Source organism: Aquarana catesbeiana, linkage group LG05 (assembly GCF_042186555.1).
Source record: "Aquarana catesbeiana isolate 2022-GZ linkage group LG05, ASM4218655v1, whole genome shotgun sequence".
In the NCBI taxonomy this organism is placed as follows: Eukaryota; Metazoa; Chordata; class Amphibia; order Anura; family Ranidae; genus Aquarana; species Aquarana catesbeiana.
The window spans coordinates 534,380,907-534,398,182 of NC_133328.1; the positions used below are offsets into that span (position 1 = coordinate 534,380,907).

At 40.6% G+C, this 17,276-nt stretch overlaps 1 protein-coding gene across 2 annotated transcripts in view; it reads left to right on the top strand.

Annotated features, from left to right (window-relative positions):
* Positions 1 to 17,276, top strand: part of SULF1 (sulfatase 1) — a 200,973-nt gene that overhangs the window by 113,791 nt on the left and 69,906 nt on the right. For both annotated transcript variants that reach the window (XM_073631777.1, XM_073631779.1), the window contains exon 6: positions 16,244 to 16,413. In XM_073631777.1, the coding sequence (XP_073487878.1) occupies positions 16,244 to 16,413 (170 nt within the window). The remainder of the gene's footprint in view (positions 1 to 16,243; positions 16,414 to 17,276) is intronic.

Sequence of the window (17,276 nt, forward strand, 5' to 3'; positions counted from 1 at the left end):
TTGTGCACACCAAAAACAAAGTCACCAAAGTAATGGTAAAAAAGTACCCCATTCATTTTGGTGCGCCCCTATTTAAAATAAAGAGTTATGCACTTCTTTTTTTTGCAATTTTTCAAATGTAAGGCAGCCAGCTTCCCTAAATGCGACACACAAAATTGCACAAACACACGTGCACATTGCACCTGCATAGGTGTGAATGGAGCCTTACCACTTATAGCTCAAACAAGGGACGAGGTGAATGACATAAAGACAGTAAAGGGCTTGTTCACACTATGTGCGGTGACCTGCATGTTTCCATACTTAAAAATCGCAGGTCACCTATAGGACACATAGAAAACAATTGCCGGTGCTCCTGGCCCCTCCCCTCTGCCAAGTGCCCCCACAGCACGCAGCTTGCTATGGGGGCACCCGAGCCGAGCCGCCGCTCCGTGTGTCTATTCAGACACAGAGATTTGGCTTGGCCCCACCCTCTCTCTCTCCTCATTGGCTCACTGACTTTGATTGACAGCAGCGGGAGCTAATGGTGATTGCTCTCTATCGAGCAGCGGATGTTCGCTGACACCTGCCGGCATCTGATCTGGTCCGCTAAAAACAGACGGCTGGGGATCTGTTCCCCATATGTTTGTCAGATCGGATTGCACGACAGTCAGTCTGTTTCTATCTGACCACCCCATAGAGAACAGTGGAGCGGACATGGACCTGTCATCTGCCTGCTCAGCAGGGATTAGGGGACAGATCCCCCTCTGAGCAGGCAAAACTGGAGAGGGCAAAATCAGTTTGATGGAGTCCACCCTGTCTGCAAGGGGCCTTAAACTGTGACCAAGAAAAAAAAAAAAAAAACTGGAAGCTGATTGTCTACCATGTACCACTGCTCTAGATTTTGCCCTCTCCAGTTTTAGTAAATCAACTCCTATACATCTCCTGATGTACCAATTCTGAATTGTTACTTGAAATCCAAAATGTATATAGTTTCTCAATTCTAAAGTTGTGCTGATTGCACTTCAAATTACATAGTGGCTTAAAGTCACTTATTCTCCTATTCATAAGAAAGGCTGTACACCCCCAGTTGCAGAGTGGCAGTACAAACAATGACTTTTGTACCCTACTGTCCTGCTTGCCAAATCTACAGCTGACTGTGACCTCATCTGCATGTCGTTTTCTGAATCCTTTAACCCTGAGTATTTGCTGGTTCGTGTACCTTTTTCTAAATGTCAAAATGACAATTCAATCCTTCAAATTAGACTGTATCAGTAGTGCTGACAGCATTTTATTTTTTAACAACAGAACATCTTGCTCCCCTTAAGCTAATGTATTTGCTGCTCATATGTTAATTTGGTAAATTTGCGTGTGTTTCTTTTGTAGTACTGCAATAAAAAAATGCCATGTGCAAGAAACATAATTTTAGTACCATTTATAAAAGGGGAAAATTTCAGAATATAATTAGCATTTTTGTTGAGTGAGTAAACCACCTTGTTCCCAGATGGAAGAACAAGTTATGGCTTTTGATAATCATTTTGGAAACCTGGCCTTGCTTTAACTTGCTGATTAAAGACACATTTGCATCCATGCCTTGGATCCTAGAGGACTTTGTCTCAGCACTGCCCACTGCACCCTTCACACACACAAACTTCAGCATGAGAGGATAGTTGCACTGTAAAGACAGGAGACTGCAGTCTTACCCAGAAGCACATGTAAGAACCTTGTTTCTAGGGTTTATCTACTATTCCGTTTTTCTTGTCAAGCATTAGCAGTTTTATTTTTTGTTGTTGCATGGATTTGCTCAATGATTCCACGGTGCTCATAAAATAAATCATTCCAATCCTTACACCCCACTTCTGTCTGAATAGAAACAGTGGCTGTCTTATGTGTTATAAATAAAGCTGGGGTCACACTTCATTCATTCGTTTTATTGGAGGAGTAGAGCACGGCTTCTCTCCCCCCTCGCATCTGTTCTGAGCTCTATGGGTCATGTGATCACCTCTTGTCCCTACACGGCTTACTAGTGGTTTCGGCTAGAGACTGCAGGCTGCTCCTGGTGGCAGGTGGTTTAATTTAAAAATTCATCTTCATCCCTAGCCCCCCTCTGCTTTTGTTTAATTTCCTCAGCTTTCCTGAGAAGCACAATTTCCGCAACCATGTTGCCTATAGGTTAAGCCTACTTGTTTGTAAGTTAGATTTCTCTTAAATGTCGACAGCTGCAGGATGGTAGTTATTACGACCTCTTTAATGATTTTAACTTTTAACACTACTTACACTTCCCAATGGTCATGCCAAGGTAAAGAGTACATTTAGTATTCTAATCTTTTATAAGCCCTTGACAACCCACCTTGACACAGCATTGTGATGTGAACAGGGCACATAAAAAAAAAAAAAACATTGTTTTCTATGTGCCCTTTTGTTGTGTCTGCATTGGTCTTTGTAGATCAACACAGCTCAATGAAGATAATGAACTACCTAACTTTAAAGCCTCGTACACACGATGAGACTATCGGACAAATGATGGTCCGTTTTTTTTTTTGCATGCTAGTCTCATATCAAAAATGAAGAGGTCACTCAACTTATGAAAATTTTCGTACAACAGAATACAACTTCAGAAGTGATGTCATTTGTTGTATAGTATTGTAATGTATTCTTTAGTTTCCAAGCATGTGTAGTCTTGCGCTTCAGGTTTTTTTTCTCAAAAGAAAACTGTACTGATTAAATTAAAATCGTACAATCTGGTATCATACAAGACAATTTTTGTGTTTGCCCCTTTGGATAATTTCGGATGAACTGTCGTGATCGGCTCTCAAAAGCTGTGTACTACTGATTAGATTATCGTATGTCTACTTCGAAAGCGGTATTTTTCGTCCAATTTTCTGATTGTGTGTAAGGGCTAGCTTAGACTAGCCTTAGCCTTCTGAAGAGCAATCCATGGTGGATTGTTTTTACAGGCAATGAAGAGGCATTATGGGGCTTCCTTATCGCCTGCTTTAACCCCTAAAAGCCCATACCACCTCTTAGCAAAAATGTATATTTCATGTAGTTGCGACCTGGCCCCCTTCAGTTCGATGGGTTGTGTTTGGCCAATGTGGGGTTTCATTTTTGCCGAGAAGCAAATCATCACGACTGTGACATGTACACCCTGGTCCACTGTCTTTGTAGCTTATGAGAAAGTGGTTGGGGTAAATGAGGCTAAAATAATAAATATGACTGATTTTCAATGCACCCCAGGAATCGCCAGGGTAAGAATATGGGATTGCTTACTTGATTTTTAAGTTGCATGTTCCCAGGATGTCATCATTATCCTGACCTCACTGCTTGGAGAGTTCCTGACCTGAAACAAGTATGTGCATGTCAGGTGCAGTGATACTTGATATATTCACATGTTTGTTGGTGGTGATTCTCTGGTTAGTGAAGCAAGGAACAGGATGAGTGGCCTAGAGTTTTTATCTTCTACATGTCAGCATTGGCAACTCCTAGATTTCTGTCCTGACAGATCTCTTTTAAACATCTGCAGGGGACATATATATATATATATATATATATATATATATATATATATATACATATATATATATATATATATATATATATTTATATTTATATATATATTGCAGTCTTCTAAAATTACACAGTAGGGTAGATTTACTATGCAGTAGAAGATTGTTCAGTTTGAAAACTGTCCATTTGTTTTCAATATTGGAAGATAATAAATAGGGTAATCTTGATTATGATTAGGGAAGGTAAAATAAACACCGGAATTTTTGTTGATCATAATTCATTTATTGAAGTGACCACAGCTTCATCTTATTTACTAAACATAGTGAACATTCACTCCCCAAGTACGGCGATCATCATTCCTTTAGTAGATTATCCTCAGTATGTCTGTGAAATTTGTAACGATGTTACTTCATAAACACATCTCACAATATGTTGTATAGCTTTTATTCTATCAGTTCCAGATGTTCCAGTGTGCCGCAATAAAGCGCGTCACAAATCACACACAAGAATTGCTATTTCAGTAATATTTTAAAAGCAGAACTCTAGCCAAAAATACCAAGCTAAAATGGCTACCCCATTAAAAGATCAAATAACAAAATCACCTTTTGCTGCATCATTTACCTTCAGTCCAAAGATTCAATGTATTTATGAATACAGAGGCGCATTCATTTGTGTCTTTTATATTTGCGTAGCGTTCACTTTCAAAGCTGAACTAGCCAGTCTTTCTGGCGCAGCTGGAGTGTGCCAGTGTTCTGTCAAAAAAAAACAACTTGTCAAAATCTCCAATTACATCACCTCCGGTGACTCTCCAGCATCAGCAATTGCAGATTTTGACAACTTGGCTGTTTTCACAGAACACTGGCAACGTATACACTATGGTATACGATATAATGAGTGAACATTGTCCGCCTGCTAGTAACCAACAACATGGACGCCTCCAAGACAGCGACAACTTTTTTACTCATTAGCCGGTGTTCTGGGAAAACAGCCAACTCGTCATGTATCATAGTGTATACGCTGCCGGTGTTCTGTGAAAACAGCCAAGTAGTCAAAATCTACAATTACTGCTGCTGGAGAGTCACCGGAAGTGATGTAGTTAGAGATTTGGATGAGTTGGCTCTTTTGACAGAACACCGGGAATGTATACTGAGCTGTGCAGCTCAGAGTGCATTCAATAGAAGACTGCAAACCAGACAGGCAAATGTGTGATATTGCAGATATTGCAGAAGAGGCATAGGGGTTCATTTACTAAAGGCAAATAGACAGCACCCAGAGCGAAGACGCCAAACTGCACCCCCCCCAAACACAAATTGTGTGAGCATCATGTGTTAGCAAAAATACCCCCCCCTTCAAAAAAATAAAAAAAGATTGAGCACTTACTGGCACACTTAGCACTAAGCATAAATTCCCTGTACAAGCCAAAATTTCCCCTCCCCAATACAAATCTCTCCCTGCTGAAATCCCCCCTCCCAGCACAAATCTTTTCCCCATCCTCTCTCTCTAAGCTCAAATCCTCTCTCTTCCCAAACGTTCCATGCTGGTACAACTATCCCTCCCTAAAAAAGCACCATGTTAGCACACATCCTCACCCCTCAAATTTCCCCTCCAAGTGCAAATCCTCCCCCTCTGCAAATCCCCCCTCCCAGCACAAATCCCCCCTCCTAGCACAGATCATCCCCTCCCCCAAATGACCCCTCCTAAGAAGTGGAAGAAATGTGCAGTAACTCATATGAACCCAACAGTTTTCTATGTATGAAGATTAGAGCAGTGAAAAAAACATCTGATTGGTTGGTGTAAATTTTCAGATTTCTTTATGCCGTAAAGAAGAACTAAACCCATTGATTTAACTGTTTCCCAAAACATTTAAGGCATGCCTTGAATGACAACTGTTATGCCCCTTGTGCACCGGTGTGTCTAGCCCATGTACATTCAATCCCAGGGTTTTGCCAAGGTGGCAGGTGGCATCCAGCCCTGCTACCTGCAGCCTATCAGAGTCAATGACAGGCTAATGCATGCTGTGGCTGGTTAGGCTGAAACCTGAATCGAGTGATACTGGCATTTTAGGGCCTTATGCTTTCAGGAAAAAATGCCCTGAACTCATAGGGCTCTAAATTCCAGCGCCACTAAAATTCTAGGCTTTAACACAGAGGGGTTACACACCCTAGTATGCAAAGGGCTTTAAAGTTACTAGTGCACTTATGTTAGCTAGCTGAACTGTCAAGCCATCAAATGGCTGGTGTCATAGCTAATCTCATGAGCATCACTCTTGCAATGGAGATCAAACAAAGGCTAAGATGGCAGCTTCCTTGTTTGTAAAGAATAGGAGGGTTTAGTTCTGCACCTGTGCTGTCCCATACTTTCGTGCTGGGACGGGGTATGAGACAGGGGTGCCCACTGTCTCCCCTGCTCTTCGCGCTAGCTATTGAGCCCCTGGCAATCACAATTAGAGACAACCCGGGTATTACCGGCTTCCGTTATGGTGACAGACAAGATAAATTGATGCTCTACGTGTATGATACTATGATTCTGCTCTGGGACGTTGAAGGTTCCCTCTGGGAAACCATGTCAGCCATAACAGAATTTGGCACTTATTCAGGGCTCCAGATCATCTGGAAAAAATCCTCCCTATTGCTCATTGATGAAGGGGGTAAGCCTCCCAACAATAACTCTATACCCTTGACTACATTCTTTAGGTAATTAGGAGTACAGGTGACCCCTACGGTAAGAGATTATGGGAGACAGAACATCTCCCCGCTCCTGCAAAAATTCCGAGACCGGATTAAGACATGGAACTCACTCTGCCTGTCGATAGCCGGTAGGGTGAATTTGATCAAGATGATCCTCATGCCCCAGCTGCTATATGTGCTCCACAACTCTCCAGTGATGGTCCCTCTGAAAACATTCAGAATTGTGAACTCTTTATTTCGCCTGCTAATCTGGAAAAATCGTGCTCCCTCCAGGATTAAGCTTGAACACTTACAGCACCCTAAAGACGAGGGGGGACTAGCCCTGCCAAATCCATGGTTATACTATCTAGCAGCGCAGCTTCAGCACCTAATAGGAGTTATGGGTGGGGAATCTGACTGGATGAGTACTACCTGCAGCTCTTCAGAGACTGTGATGTTACACATGGTAAAAAGATACCCGTTGCCGGCAGCACTCGAAGCTTTAGCATTTAGGAAACCAAATAAGACATACCCGACCTATAATCTTCTCCAGAAAGTTTGGAACAAAATCAGATACCTGCAGGGAGTGACAGAATATACGGAGGTTAGCCCGATATGGTCCAATGAGACTTATCCTGAAATAGCACAGTTACAACATGGAACCTTATGGAAAAGATATGGGGTGATATACATTCGAGATATTTTTCAAAATGGTACTTTACTGTCTTTTTGAGGCTCTGCAGGAGAGATACAGCTTGCCGCTCTATATGCGATTCCATTATATGCAACTGAGACATGCTGTGAAGGCTCAGAGCAGTGCTTCTGAGTGGTCTCCTTCACCGACGCCATTACTTAGTCCTGAGAACATCCAACACCAAAGGTTTCATCATGTTATAACATGCTCCTGCAAAGTTTTCTGAACAAACATTCATCAAAAAATTCTTCACAAACACGTATAGAACAGTCCTGTTGTAATAATAATCGAATGTCCAAAGATAAAGTGAATCTCCTTCACACGTGACAGCATGCCAAAAAATAGTGAATAATGAATGGTGCCCAACACCGGTGAACGAAATGGCCTCTCACCTATTATACAGGTTAAAAAAGCGTTCCCAGAAGGGGTCAATCAGCAGGAGCTCCAAATTCAGATGCTAATCCATCAGGAATCATACTGAGGATATCATTCTCAAGGGCTCTCGGGTGAAGGCTGTAGGCGGGGATGGCTCACACATAGCATATATAATGCAAAGAAGAAGGAACAAGAATAGTGCTCTCTGTATACTCCAATTTATTAATAAAAGTAATTAAAAACAGACTTACAAAGGTGGCACTTCACAAGTGCAAGATGTACACAGCATAAAGTTCCGTATCGAGACGGAATGGAGCATGCGCGGTAGCAGCGGGTGACGTCACGTCGTTACGTTTCTGGACGCGTTGCGTCCCAGTGGGCGGGGACTTCTTCAGCAGATGACGTGACGACGAGACTACGTGGGCACCCGCGCTATAAGGAGGTGAGTTGCTATGGCGACAATAAACGCTTCACAACAGAGGGAATACCGGAAGTGTCCCCTGGTATTACAAACGGGGAAAACGGAAATCACTCCGTACAAGCTAACCGCTATGATTCACCTTTAAAAGTCATTAACAATGAAAATAAAATAAAACGAGGCAATCAAATGAATACCCGATATAGTATTTTAAATAAAAAATATATGAAAGCCACAATAAAAATATTCAAATTAACCATTTACAAAATGATAATACCTAATTGAAAAAATGTCAGAACGAAAAATTCCGTCAGACCGCTGTTACCGACTGCTCCAAAATAATTAACATACAGAATATAAAATATATAAAAATTATAAAATTTATCGATCAGAGATAAAACAATTTGTATCGAACTCTATATTTAACCCTTCGGGGCACATTACTCTTGTCTCATATATCCAATAGGATTCTCTTTTACTTAATTGTCTTATGAAATTGCCCCCTCGCCAATGTCTATTGACCCTCTCAATGCCCCAAAACTTCAGACCCCTCGGATTCTGTTCATGAAAGGCCTTGAAATGTCTAGACACGTTATGGGTCTTGAGGCCTTTTTTGATGTTGTTGACATGTTCAGCCAGTCTAACGTGTAAAGGTCTTGAGGTTCTGCCCACATACTGGAGTCCACAACTGCACTCCAGCATGTAGACAACTCCAACCGTATCGCATGTGATCAATTGTTTGATCTCATACTCTCGGTTGGTAGCTGAGGCCAGGAATTTTTTTCTCTTTTTGATATTCCCTTTAGCATGTTTGCAAGGTACACACCGACCGCAGGCATAGAAACCCCCTAAAAAGGAAAAAAGCCTGTCAGATGTGGGTATGGGCGGATTTAAAACTCCAGGGGCCAACCGGTCCCTTAGAGTGGGGGCTTTTTTGTAAATAAATTGAGGCCTGTCAGGAAGTACAGGGCCCAAAATTCTATCCTGCTTTAGTATTGCCCAGTTTTTTTGAATTATTCTCTCGAACTTACGGTATTGGACATTATAATCCAACACCATTTTAAAATTGTGTTGATCATTGGTGGGAACCTTCCCGGACCCAGCAATAAGTTCTTTCCTATCCAATGACATAACTCTGGAGACCTCTTTATCAAGGATGGATCTATTGTAACCCTTTTGTTCAAACCTAGACGTGAGGACTTGGGATTGATTTACAAAGTCATTCAGAGTGGTACAATTACGGCGCAACCTAATGTATTGTCCCCTGGGGATGTTGCACAGCCAAGAGCTGTGATGACAACTCCCCAGGGGAATATACGAATTGCGATCTGTTGGTTTAAAATAATTAGTAAGAATGAACTGGTCATGCTTAATACTAATGGACAAATCTAGAAATACAACTTTTTCTGAACTAATGGTCCATGTTAGAGAAATATTCTTAGTGTTATTATTGAGTGATTCAATAAAATCATTCAATCTTGATCTATCACCATTCCAAACCAGGATAAGATCGTCTATGAATCTTCTATAACACACTAACTCAGGGGGGCGACGGAGGAACACTGCCTCATTTTCCCAGTGGGACATGAAAATATTAGCCACACTGGGAGCGAAGCGAGCTCCCATCGCTACACCCCTGGTTTGTAGATAGAATTCTCTATTGTACCAAAAGTAGTTCCTTGTGAGACAAAAATCTAAACAGCTTAAAAGGAACTCCTGATGCCCACCCGATAGGGAAGATCTAGTCAGAGCCCATCTAAATACAAAGCTTCCTTTTTATTAAGGATCTTAAAAAGGAAGCTTTGTATTTAGATCCTTTATTCTGCAGAACACCTGTTATTTATTTTTTACCAAAAATACACAAAGATGCTGTTAGACCTCCAGGGAGACCCATTGTCAATGGGATCGACTCTGTCTCTGCGCGATTAGGACAGTACATTGATTTCTTTTTACAACCTTTAGTCATGCAAACTCCGGCATTTTTGAAGGACACAAAACACATCATTCAAATTCTAGACACCTTGAAGTGCTCCTCATCCACCTTCTTAGTTACAGCGGATGTGAGTTCCCTGTACACCATCATTGGCCATCAGGATGCTATGGCTTCGGTGGAATGGGCTCTGACTAGATCTTCCCTATCGGGTGGGCATCAGGAGTTCCTTTTAAGCTGTTTAGATTTTTGTCTCACAAGGAACTACTTTTGGTACAATAGAGAATTCTATCTACAAACCAGGGGTGTAGCGATGGGAGCTCGCTTCGCTCCCAGTGTGGCTAATATTTTCATGTCCCACTGGGAAAATGAGGCAGTGTTCCTCCGTCGCCCCCCTGAGTTAGTGTGTTATAGAAGATTCATAGACGATCTTATCCTGGTTTGGAATGGTGATAGATCAAGATTGAATGATTTTATTGAATCACTCAATAATAACACTAAGAATATTTCTCTAACATGGACCATTAGTTCAGAAAAAGTTGTATTTCTAGATTTGTCCATTAGTATTAAGCATGACCAGTTCATTCTTACTAATTATTTTAAACCAACAGATCGCAATTCGTATATTCCCCTGGGGAGTTGTCATCACAGCTCTTGGCTGTGCAACATCCCCAGGGGACAATACATTAGGTTGCGCCGTAATTGTACCACTCTGAATGACTTTGTAAATCAATCCCAAGTCCTCACGTCTAGGTTTGAACAAAAGGGTTACAATAGATCCATCCTTGATAAAGAGGTCTCCAGAGTTATGTCATTGGATAGGAAAGAACTTATTGCTGGGTCCGGGAAGGTTCCCACCAATGATCAACACAATTTTAAAATGGTGTTGGATTATAATGTCCAATACCGTAAGTTCGAGAGAATAATTCAAAAAAACTGGGCAATACTAAAGCAGGATAGAATTTTGGGCCCTGTACTTCCTGACAGGCCTCAATTTATTTACAAAAAAGCCCCCACTCTAAGGGACCGGTTGGCCCCTGGAGTTTTAAATCCGCCCATACCCACATCTGACAGGCTTTTTTCCTTTTTAGGGGGTTTCTATGCCTGCGGTCGGTGTGTACCTTGCAAACATGCTAAAGGGAATATCAAAAAGAGAAAAAAATTCCTGGCCTCAGCTACCAACCGAGAGTATGAGATCAAACAATTGATCACATGCGATACGGTTGGAGTTGTCTACATGCTGGAGTGCAGTTGTGGACTCCAGTATGTGGGCAGAACCTCAAGACCTTTACACGTTAGACTGGCTGAACATGTCAACAACATCAAAAAAGGCCTCAAGACCCATAACGTGTCTAGACATTTCAAGGCCTTTCATGAACAGAATCCGAGGGGTCTGAAGTTTTGGGGCATTGAGAGGGTCAATAGACATTGGCGAGGGGGCAATTTCATAAGACAATTAAGTAAAAGAGAATCCTATTGGATATATGAGACAAGAGTAATGTGCCCCGAAGGGTTAAATATAGAGTTCGATACAAATTGTTTTATCTCTGATCGATAAATTTTATAATTTTTATATATTTTATATTCTGTATGTTAATTATTTTGGAGCAGTCGGTAACAGCGGTCTGACGGAATTTTTCGTTCTGACATTTTTTCAATTAGGTATTATCATTTTGTAAATGGTTAATTTGAATATTTTTATTGTGGCTTTCATATATTTTTTATTTAAAATACTATATCGGGTATTCATTTGATTGCCTCGTTTTATTTTATTTTCATTGTTAATGACTTTTAAAGGTGAATCATAGCGGTTAGCTTGTACGGAGTGATTTCCGTTTTCCCCGTTTGTAATACCAGGGGACACTTCCGGTATTCCCTCTGTTGTGAAGCGTTTATTGTCGCCATAGCAACTCACCTCCTTATAGCGCGGGTGCCCACGTAGTCTCGTCGTCACGTCATCTGCTGAAGAAGTCCCCGCCCACTGGGACGCAACGCGTCCAGAAACGTAACGACGTGACGTCACCCGCTGCTACCGCGCATGCTCCATTCCGTCTCGATACGGAACTTTATGCTGTGTACATCTTGCACTTGTGAAGTGCCACCTTTGTAAGTCTGTTTTTAATTACTTTTATTAATAAATTGGAGTATACAGAGAGCACTATTCTTGTTCCTTCTTCTTTGCATTATATATGCTATGTGTGAGCCATCCCCGCCTACAGCCTTCACCCGAGAGCCCTTGAGAATGATATCCTCAGTATGATTCCTGATGGATTAGCATCTGAATTTGGAGCTCCTGCTGATTGACCCCTTCTGGGAACGCTTTTTTAACCTGTATAATAGGTGAGAGGCCATTTCGTTCACCGGTGTTGGGCACCATTCATTATTCACTATTTTTTGGCATGCTGTCACGTGTGAAGGAGATTCACTTTATCTTTGGACATTCGATTATTATTACAACAGGACTGTTCTATACGTGTTTGTGAAGAATTTTTTGATTATTTTGAGTTTTTTGTTTTATTTGAGCGCTGCACCTTATTTTGTATATTTCACCTAAGGGATTTGAGTGTGTTGACCCTGGTGTTCAGCTGCTTTTTAATTTTATGCATATATGCGCTGATTTATTCTACCTTCTTTTTCTGAACAAACATTCCTTGAGAATGATGGATAAGTGGGCGAGAGATGTGGGGCAAATAGATAGAGACCAGTGGGAGGAGATCCTACAGGCGGTGCCCACAAGCTCGCTGAATGTATCACAGAGGCTAACACAACTGTATATTATTTTGAGAGTGTATTATACTCTGCATAGTTTACACAAAATGGCTCTTAGGCCCACCCCGTTATGCACTTGATGCAAAAGAGATCATGGCGATCTGATCCATCTACTGTGGAGGGGCTCGAAGCTTCACTCCTATTGGAGCGGAGTAGTGGACACCATAAACAGGGTATTCCAGATCTCTATGCCCACTGACCCAAAACACTGTCTACTAAATGTATTGGAGGCCTTTGAATGGGAGGAATGCGTCAGAATAGCAGCTACCAGAACTCTGCTTTTAGCACGTAAGATGATAATGCTCCACTGGAAGTCATAGGACCCTCCCACAGTTAAGGAATGGATTTCCGCAGTTGGGAACATGCTTAGGATGGAGAAAATAGTGTATCAACACAACAGGGGGTGCACCCGAAAGTTTGAGAAACTTTGGAGCCCGTGGCTGGATGTACCTGGACTTGTTCCGGTGTATCTGGTGATGGGTAGATTACTAGGTTTGATTGCTGGTTAATTATACTTGTACAGATTATTGGTCTAAATAATAAAGGTGCTGTGATAAAGGGTGGCACGATTTGAGGGCAGGGATAGACCTTGGTGGGCCTCACCTGTGATGTGCTTAATGCCGATTTGTACTGAGGATTTGCAAGATATGCCATGTAACTGTGAGTTGATGAAGTCTGGTTCTGTTTGTTTATGTTGAACTTAATAAAATTTTCTTTGGATAAAAAAAAAAAAAGTGCACCTGTGCCGAGGCCCGAGACTATGGACATGAAACTATTTATATATTAATAACAAGCAGCAGTACAACAAACTTTCATTAATTTTTCTAGCTCCTTTTCATATCAAATTACTAATTCTCAAAAATCACCAAAGATCACAACAAAGACTCAAGTTGTGTTTCATTTGGTCTCTAACACCTGCTGTGTGTTTACATTAGAGGGTTAGCAGGCTGCAAAGATCTACTCTCATATAAAAAAAAAAAGCTGATATTTAATTTCATGTGTTGTGAACTTTGAAAATTAATTTATCCACAATGCCCATAGCCATAGAAGGCCTTGTTTTAAGTGCTTTACCGCTTGTTCGGGGTATGTTAATATTTAGTATGCAAATTCTGGACACTAGTTCACTTTAATTTAGCATGAGCCTCAGTATTTTTTTTATTTGCTTTATTTTCATCTTACTTTGTTAGTTTTAATTTATAACAGTGGAAACAGATTGGGTGTCTACTTGCAATTAATAATTCTTCCTGCATGTTAAATTGCAAATATACAATGACCTCCAGCAGCCTAATATTCATAATTTGTTGAAGTTGTCACTACTCTAAATTAAACTTTATTTCTGGCGATCATAATGTTCCAGCTTTTTTAGACTCTGAGTACCTTGATAAAAAAGGAATTTAGAAAGTAAAAGCAAATAAAAGACTAGCCATGTCACCCATTAATCAAGTAGGATACAATACACTGATAGCCTTTTAAGCCTTCTTTATGCTTTCCAGGATATCAAAGCTTTGACTTGGCACATTATGTAGGTTTTGTCGGGAAAGGTATCTGGAAAGCATCAGGGTGGCATATATCCTTCCCTCTGTACTGATATGTTATTCTCATTTGCCTAAAATGTATCTGTTCCACTTTTACTAGATTATATAAAGTGGAATTAAAAGGTCAAACATTTCCATATTCTTACATATTGGAATGATGTGACCTTTCAGTAAATTGCATAAAAGGGCTGTACAGGCAAAATATCAAAACACTTCCAGTTGACTGCTAAGCATCAACATTATTGCCAGAAATGTGTTATAATTTTTGGATCTCCTTTTTTCACTGTTGGCATCTGCCTGTCCATGATTGCATTTGGATCTAGAAGCATTAATTCGTGCAGCAGATCACTGGGAGAGAAGACAGAGGCTTGAAGTGAAAGTCCAGAAAAAGTCAAAACACAAGAGGAATCAAATACATTTATGAAGGCTTGATTGGAACATGGGGTTAAAATCCTAAAACATTGGGTTAAGAATGAGACCCGCTTGCATGTTTCAACCTTGCGGCTTGAAGTGAACCTATGAGGACTACCATTCATGGCTTACAATTAAAGATTTCCTGATCCCATTTTCACCATCTTGTGAGTCACTCAAGGAACAGGTAGATAATCCAGAACCTATAAACTCAAGACTGCAATTGTAGCTACTATATAATGCACTCCTGGGTTTACTTTAAGAAACAGTGGAGAAAACTGAGCCAGGAAACAGGTCATTTTGTCTTTTTTCTTCATGGAGATTACTTCAGCAACCATGCATTATTTTGCTAAGTGCAAAAAAAAAAAAAAAAAAAATCTGATTTGGCCAGGGCTTTTGTTCACATGTTCATATTAGCTGTCAGACAAAGACAAAAGTTGTATATTGAACAAGTCACAACTAGGGCTGGATTTTTATTTCTTGCCACCCAACTGTCTTGTAGTACCTCGTCTTACCCCAGTTGATTGACTAGAAAAATATCAGACATGTTAGCCGCACAAGGCATTCCAAAGCTTGGGATGAAGGAGCTATAAGAGACGGTTTGCCCACTCTGTACCATGACAGCCAGAGCCACCGACCTGAAAAGCAGGCAAACTGTTGCCCCATCCTGCTAATAGTGCAGTTCCAGGTTGACCCAGAGAACAAGGAGTCTTAGTGCACAGTGCATCATTCCACCAATAATAATTCTCAAGCTGTACAGTGGCAGCAACGATGCAGACCCAGTTGGCTTGGGCTGATAGACAGAGCATTTAATGTTAACATAGATTTATTTTTTCCGCCAGTGATATATTTTGGAAAGCAGATAGACTGACATAACTAAAAACTCTTTTAGCCGTATGTATTCTTTGGTTTAGTGTAAATAAATGCAGCTACCTTGAAGATATTTTATATTGGTTAGGAGCTATTATGAGAAGTCCTCAGTGTACACATTTTTTGTGTGTATATATACAGTATCTCACAAAATTGCGTACACCCCTCACATTTTTATTTTATTCTATCTTTTCAAGTGACAACACTGCAGAAATGACACTTTGCTACAATGTAAAGTAGTGAGTGTACAGCTTGTATAACAGTGTAGATTTGCTGGGGCACTGTAGACAACAGTATAAGAGAGGCACTCCTATCACTTAATTCCTATCTCTTAATTCCTGTTGTATCTCTGGGACAAGAAGGGAAGTGAAATCTCCCCAATGGGGTGCAGACAGCAAATTAGTCATAGCCAGACTTTTCAGCTGGAGCTGAAAAAAAATGCTACTTTTTTTTAATAGTATAATTTTTATGATTTTAAGTTTAGTGTCCTGCCAAATTAGCTATGTCATATCAGGCTTTAAATTGTTACTAAACCCAGAACCCTGCATGCACTACATCTGGTTTCCCACAGTACACAGAACATGGAAATGCAATAGTTTTAGAAAATATAAACTGCCAAATACCTTTTTTGTTAGCAGTATAGAGCAGTCCTGTGACTTCTATCAGTGTGTGGTTAAAGCTTGTAGGAGGAGTTTAATTCTCCCCTGATTTTCCTATGAGGCTGCAAGACCCCACCCTCTGTCTGGACAGTGCTGATTGGCCCTGTACTGATGACTTGCACTCTGCCAAGAAGAAGAAAACTCTCTAGCAATACACACCAAACTGAGCATGTGCAGCTTGCCCCCAAGGCTCTGTTCTATCAGGAGATGGATTGGGGACTGTGGAATAAGGGGAAGATCAGAAAAGACAGGATCAAACTGTCTTTTTACATAATAAGGAGGATTAACCCCTTAGGTATAACAAGCATGCTTTACTGCATACACAGACTGATTTTACTGTTGTGGGTTTAACTTGCACTTGCACTTTGATTTTTATATTTTGTACTGTGGGGAATATTTTTTAAACATTGTTTCATTTTTTTCTTTATTTCAGGACTATTTCACAGATCTTATTACCAATGACAGCATTAGTTATTTTAAACACTCAAAGAACATATACCCCCATCGACCAATAATGATGGTGATCAGTCACGCAGCACCACATGGTCCTGAGGATTCTGCACCACAGTTTTCAGAACTGTTCCCTAATGCCTCCCAGCATATGTAAGTAGAATACTTGGTACTATATCCAATGCAGATTACGTTGGGAATTTGTTACTCTTTTACTTTGGGCCTGATGAATAAGATTATATACTTATTCCTCACTCCATTAGTAGCCGCCACTCTTCCTCTGATTGGGTTGTGGGTGGGCCCTTGGCATCCTCCTGTACAATGACAGAACTAGGAATTGTGTAGCTAAGACTTTTAGGGGCATACTAGATACTTCTGGTACCACACAAATACATATATTTAAGTATTTAAAAATCAATATTTTATTGTAAGGAGAATAAAAACCATATCCATCCTTTTCAATGGGTTGATATACTGTAGGTCGAATAGCACAAACCACATGCAAGCTTAATGCATTTCAAACATTTGTTGTCTTCTTCAGGAGTAAATGTGAACAAGATATGTTACCCATGTGGTTGAACAAAATCCTTAAAAGCAATAAGTATATGCATCCGCTAAAGAACGTTGTCAATGTGGACCACCCCCCACAGGGGATTCATTGGGATAGAGGGAGGCCTCATAGAACCAAAAATCACTAAATTCTAACACAAGGGTCGCCAGAAAAACCGTCAAGCTGAAGTCAGACAATGTGTAACAGTCCCATTTTCAGCATAAACAATGCAAAAGGTTTTGGTGATTTTTGGTTCTATGATGCTTCCCTCTATCTCTATGGAAATGATGGTCCATGTTGACAATGTTAACCTTATTCATCATCCCCTAGGCAAAATGAGCAGTTAACTTTTGCAGTATGGAGGGGAACCCACGGCAAGGGTAAATCTTTTTTTTCCCCATAGTTCAGACTTAAAGCTTTACTCCAGTTTTGACCAGTTTGATAAGCCGAGCAGTTTAATATAAGA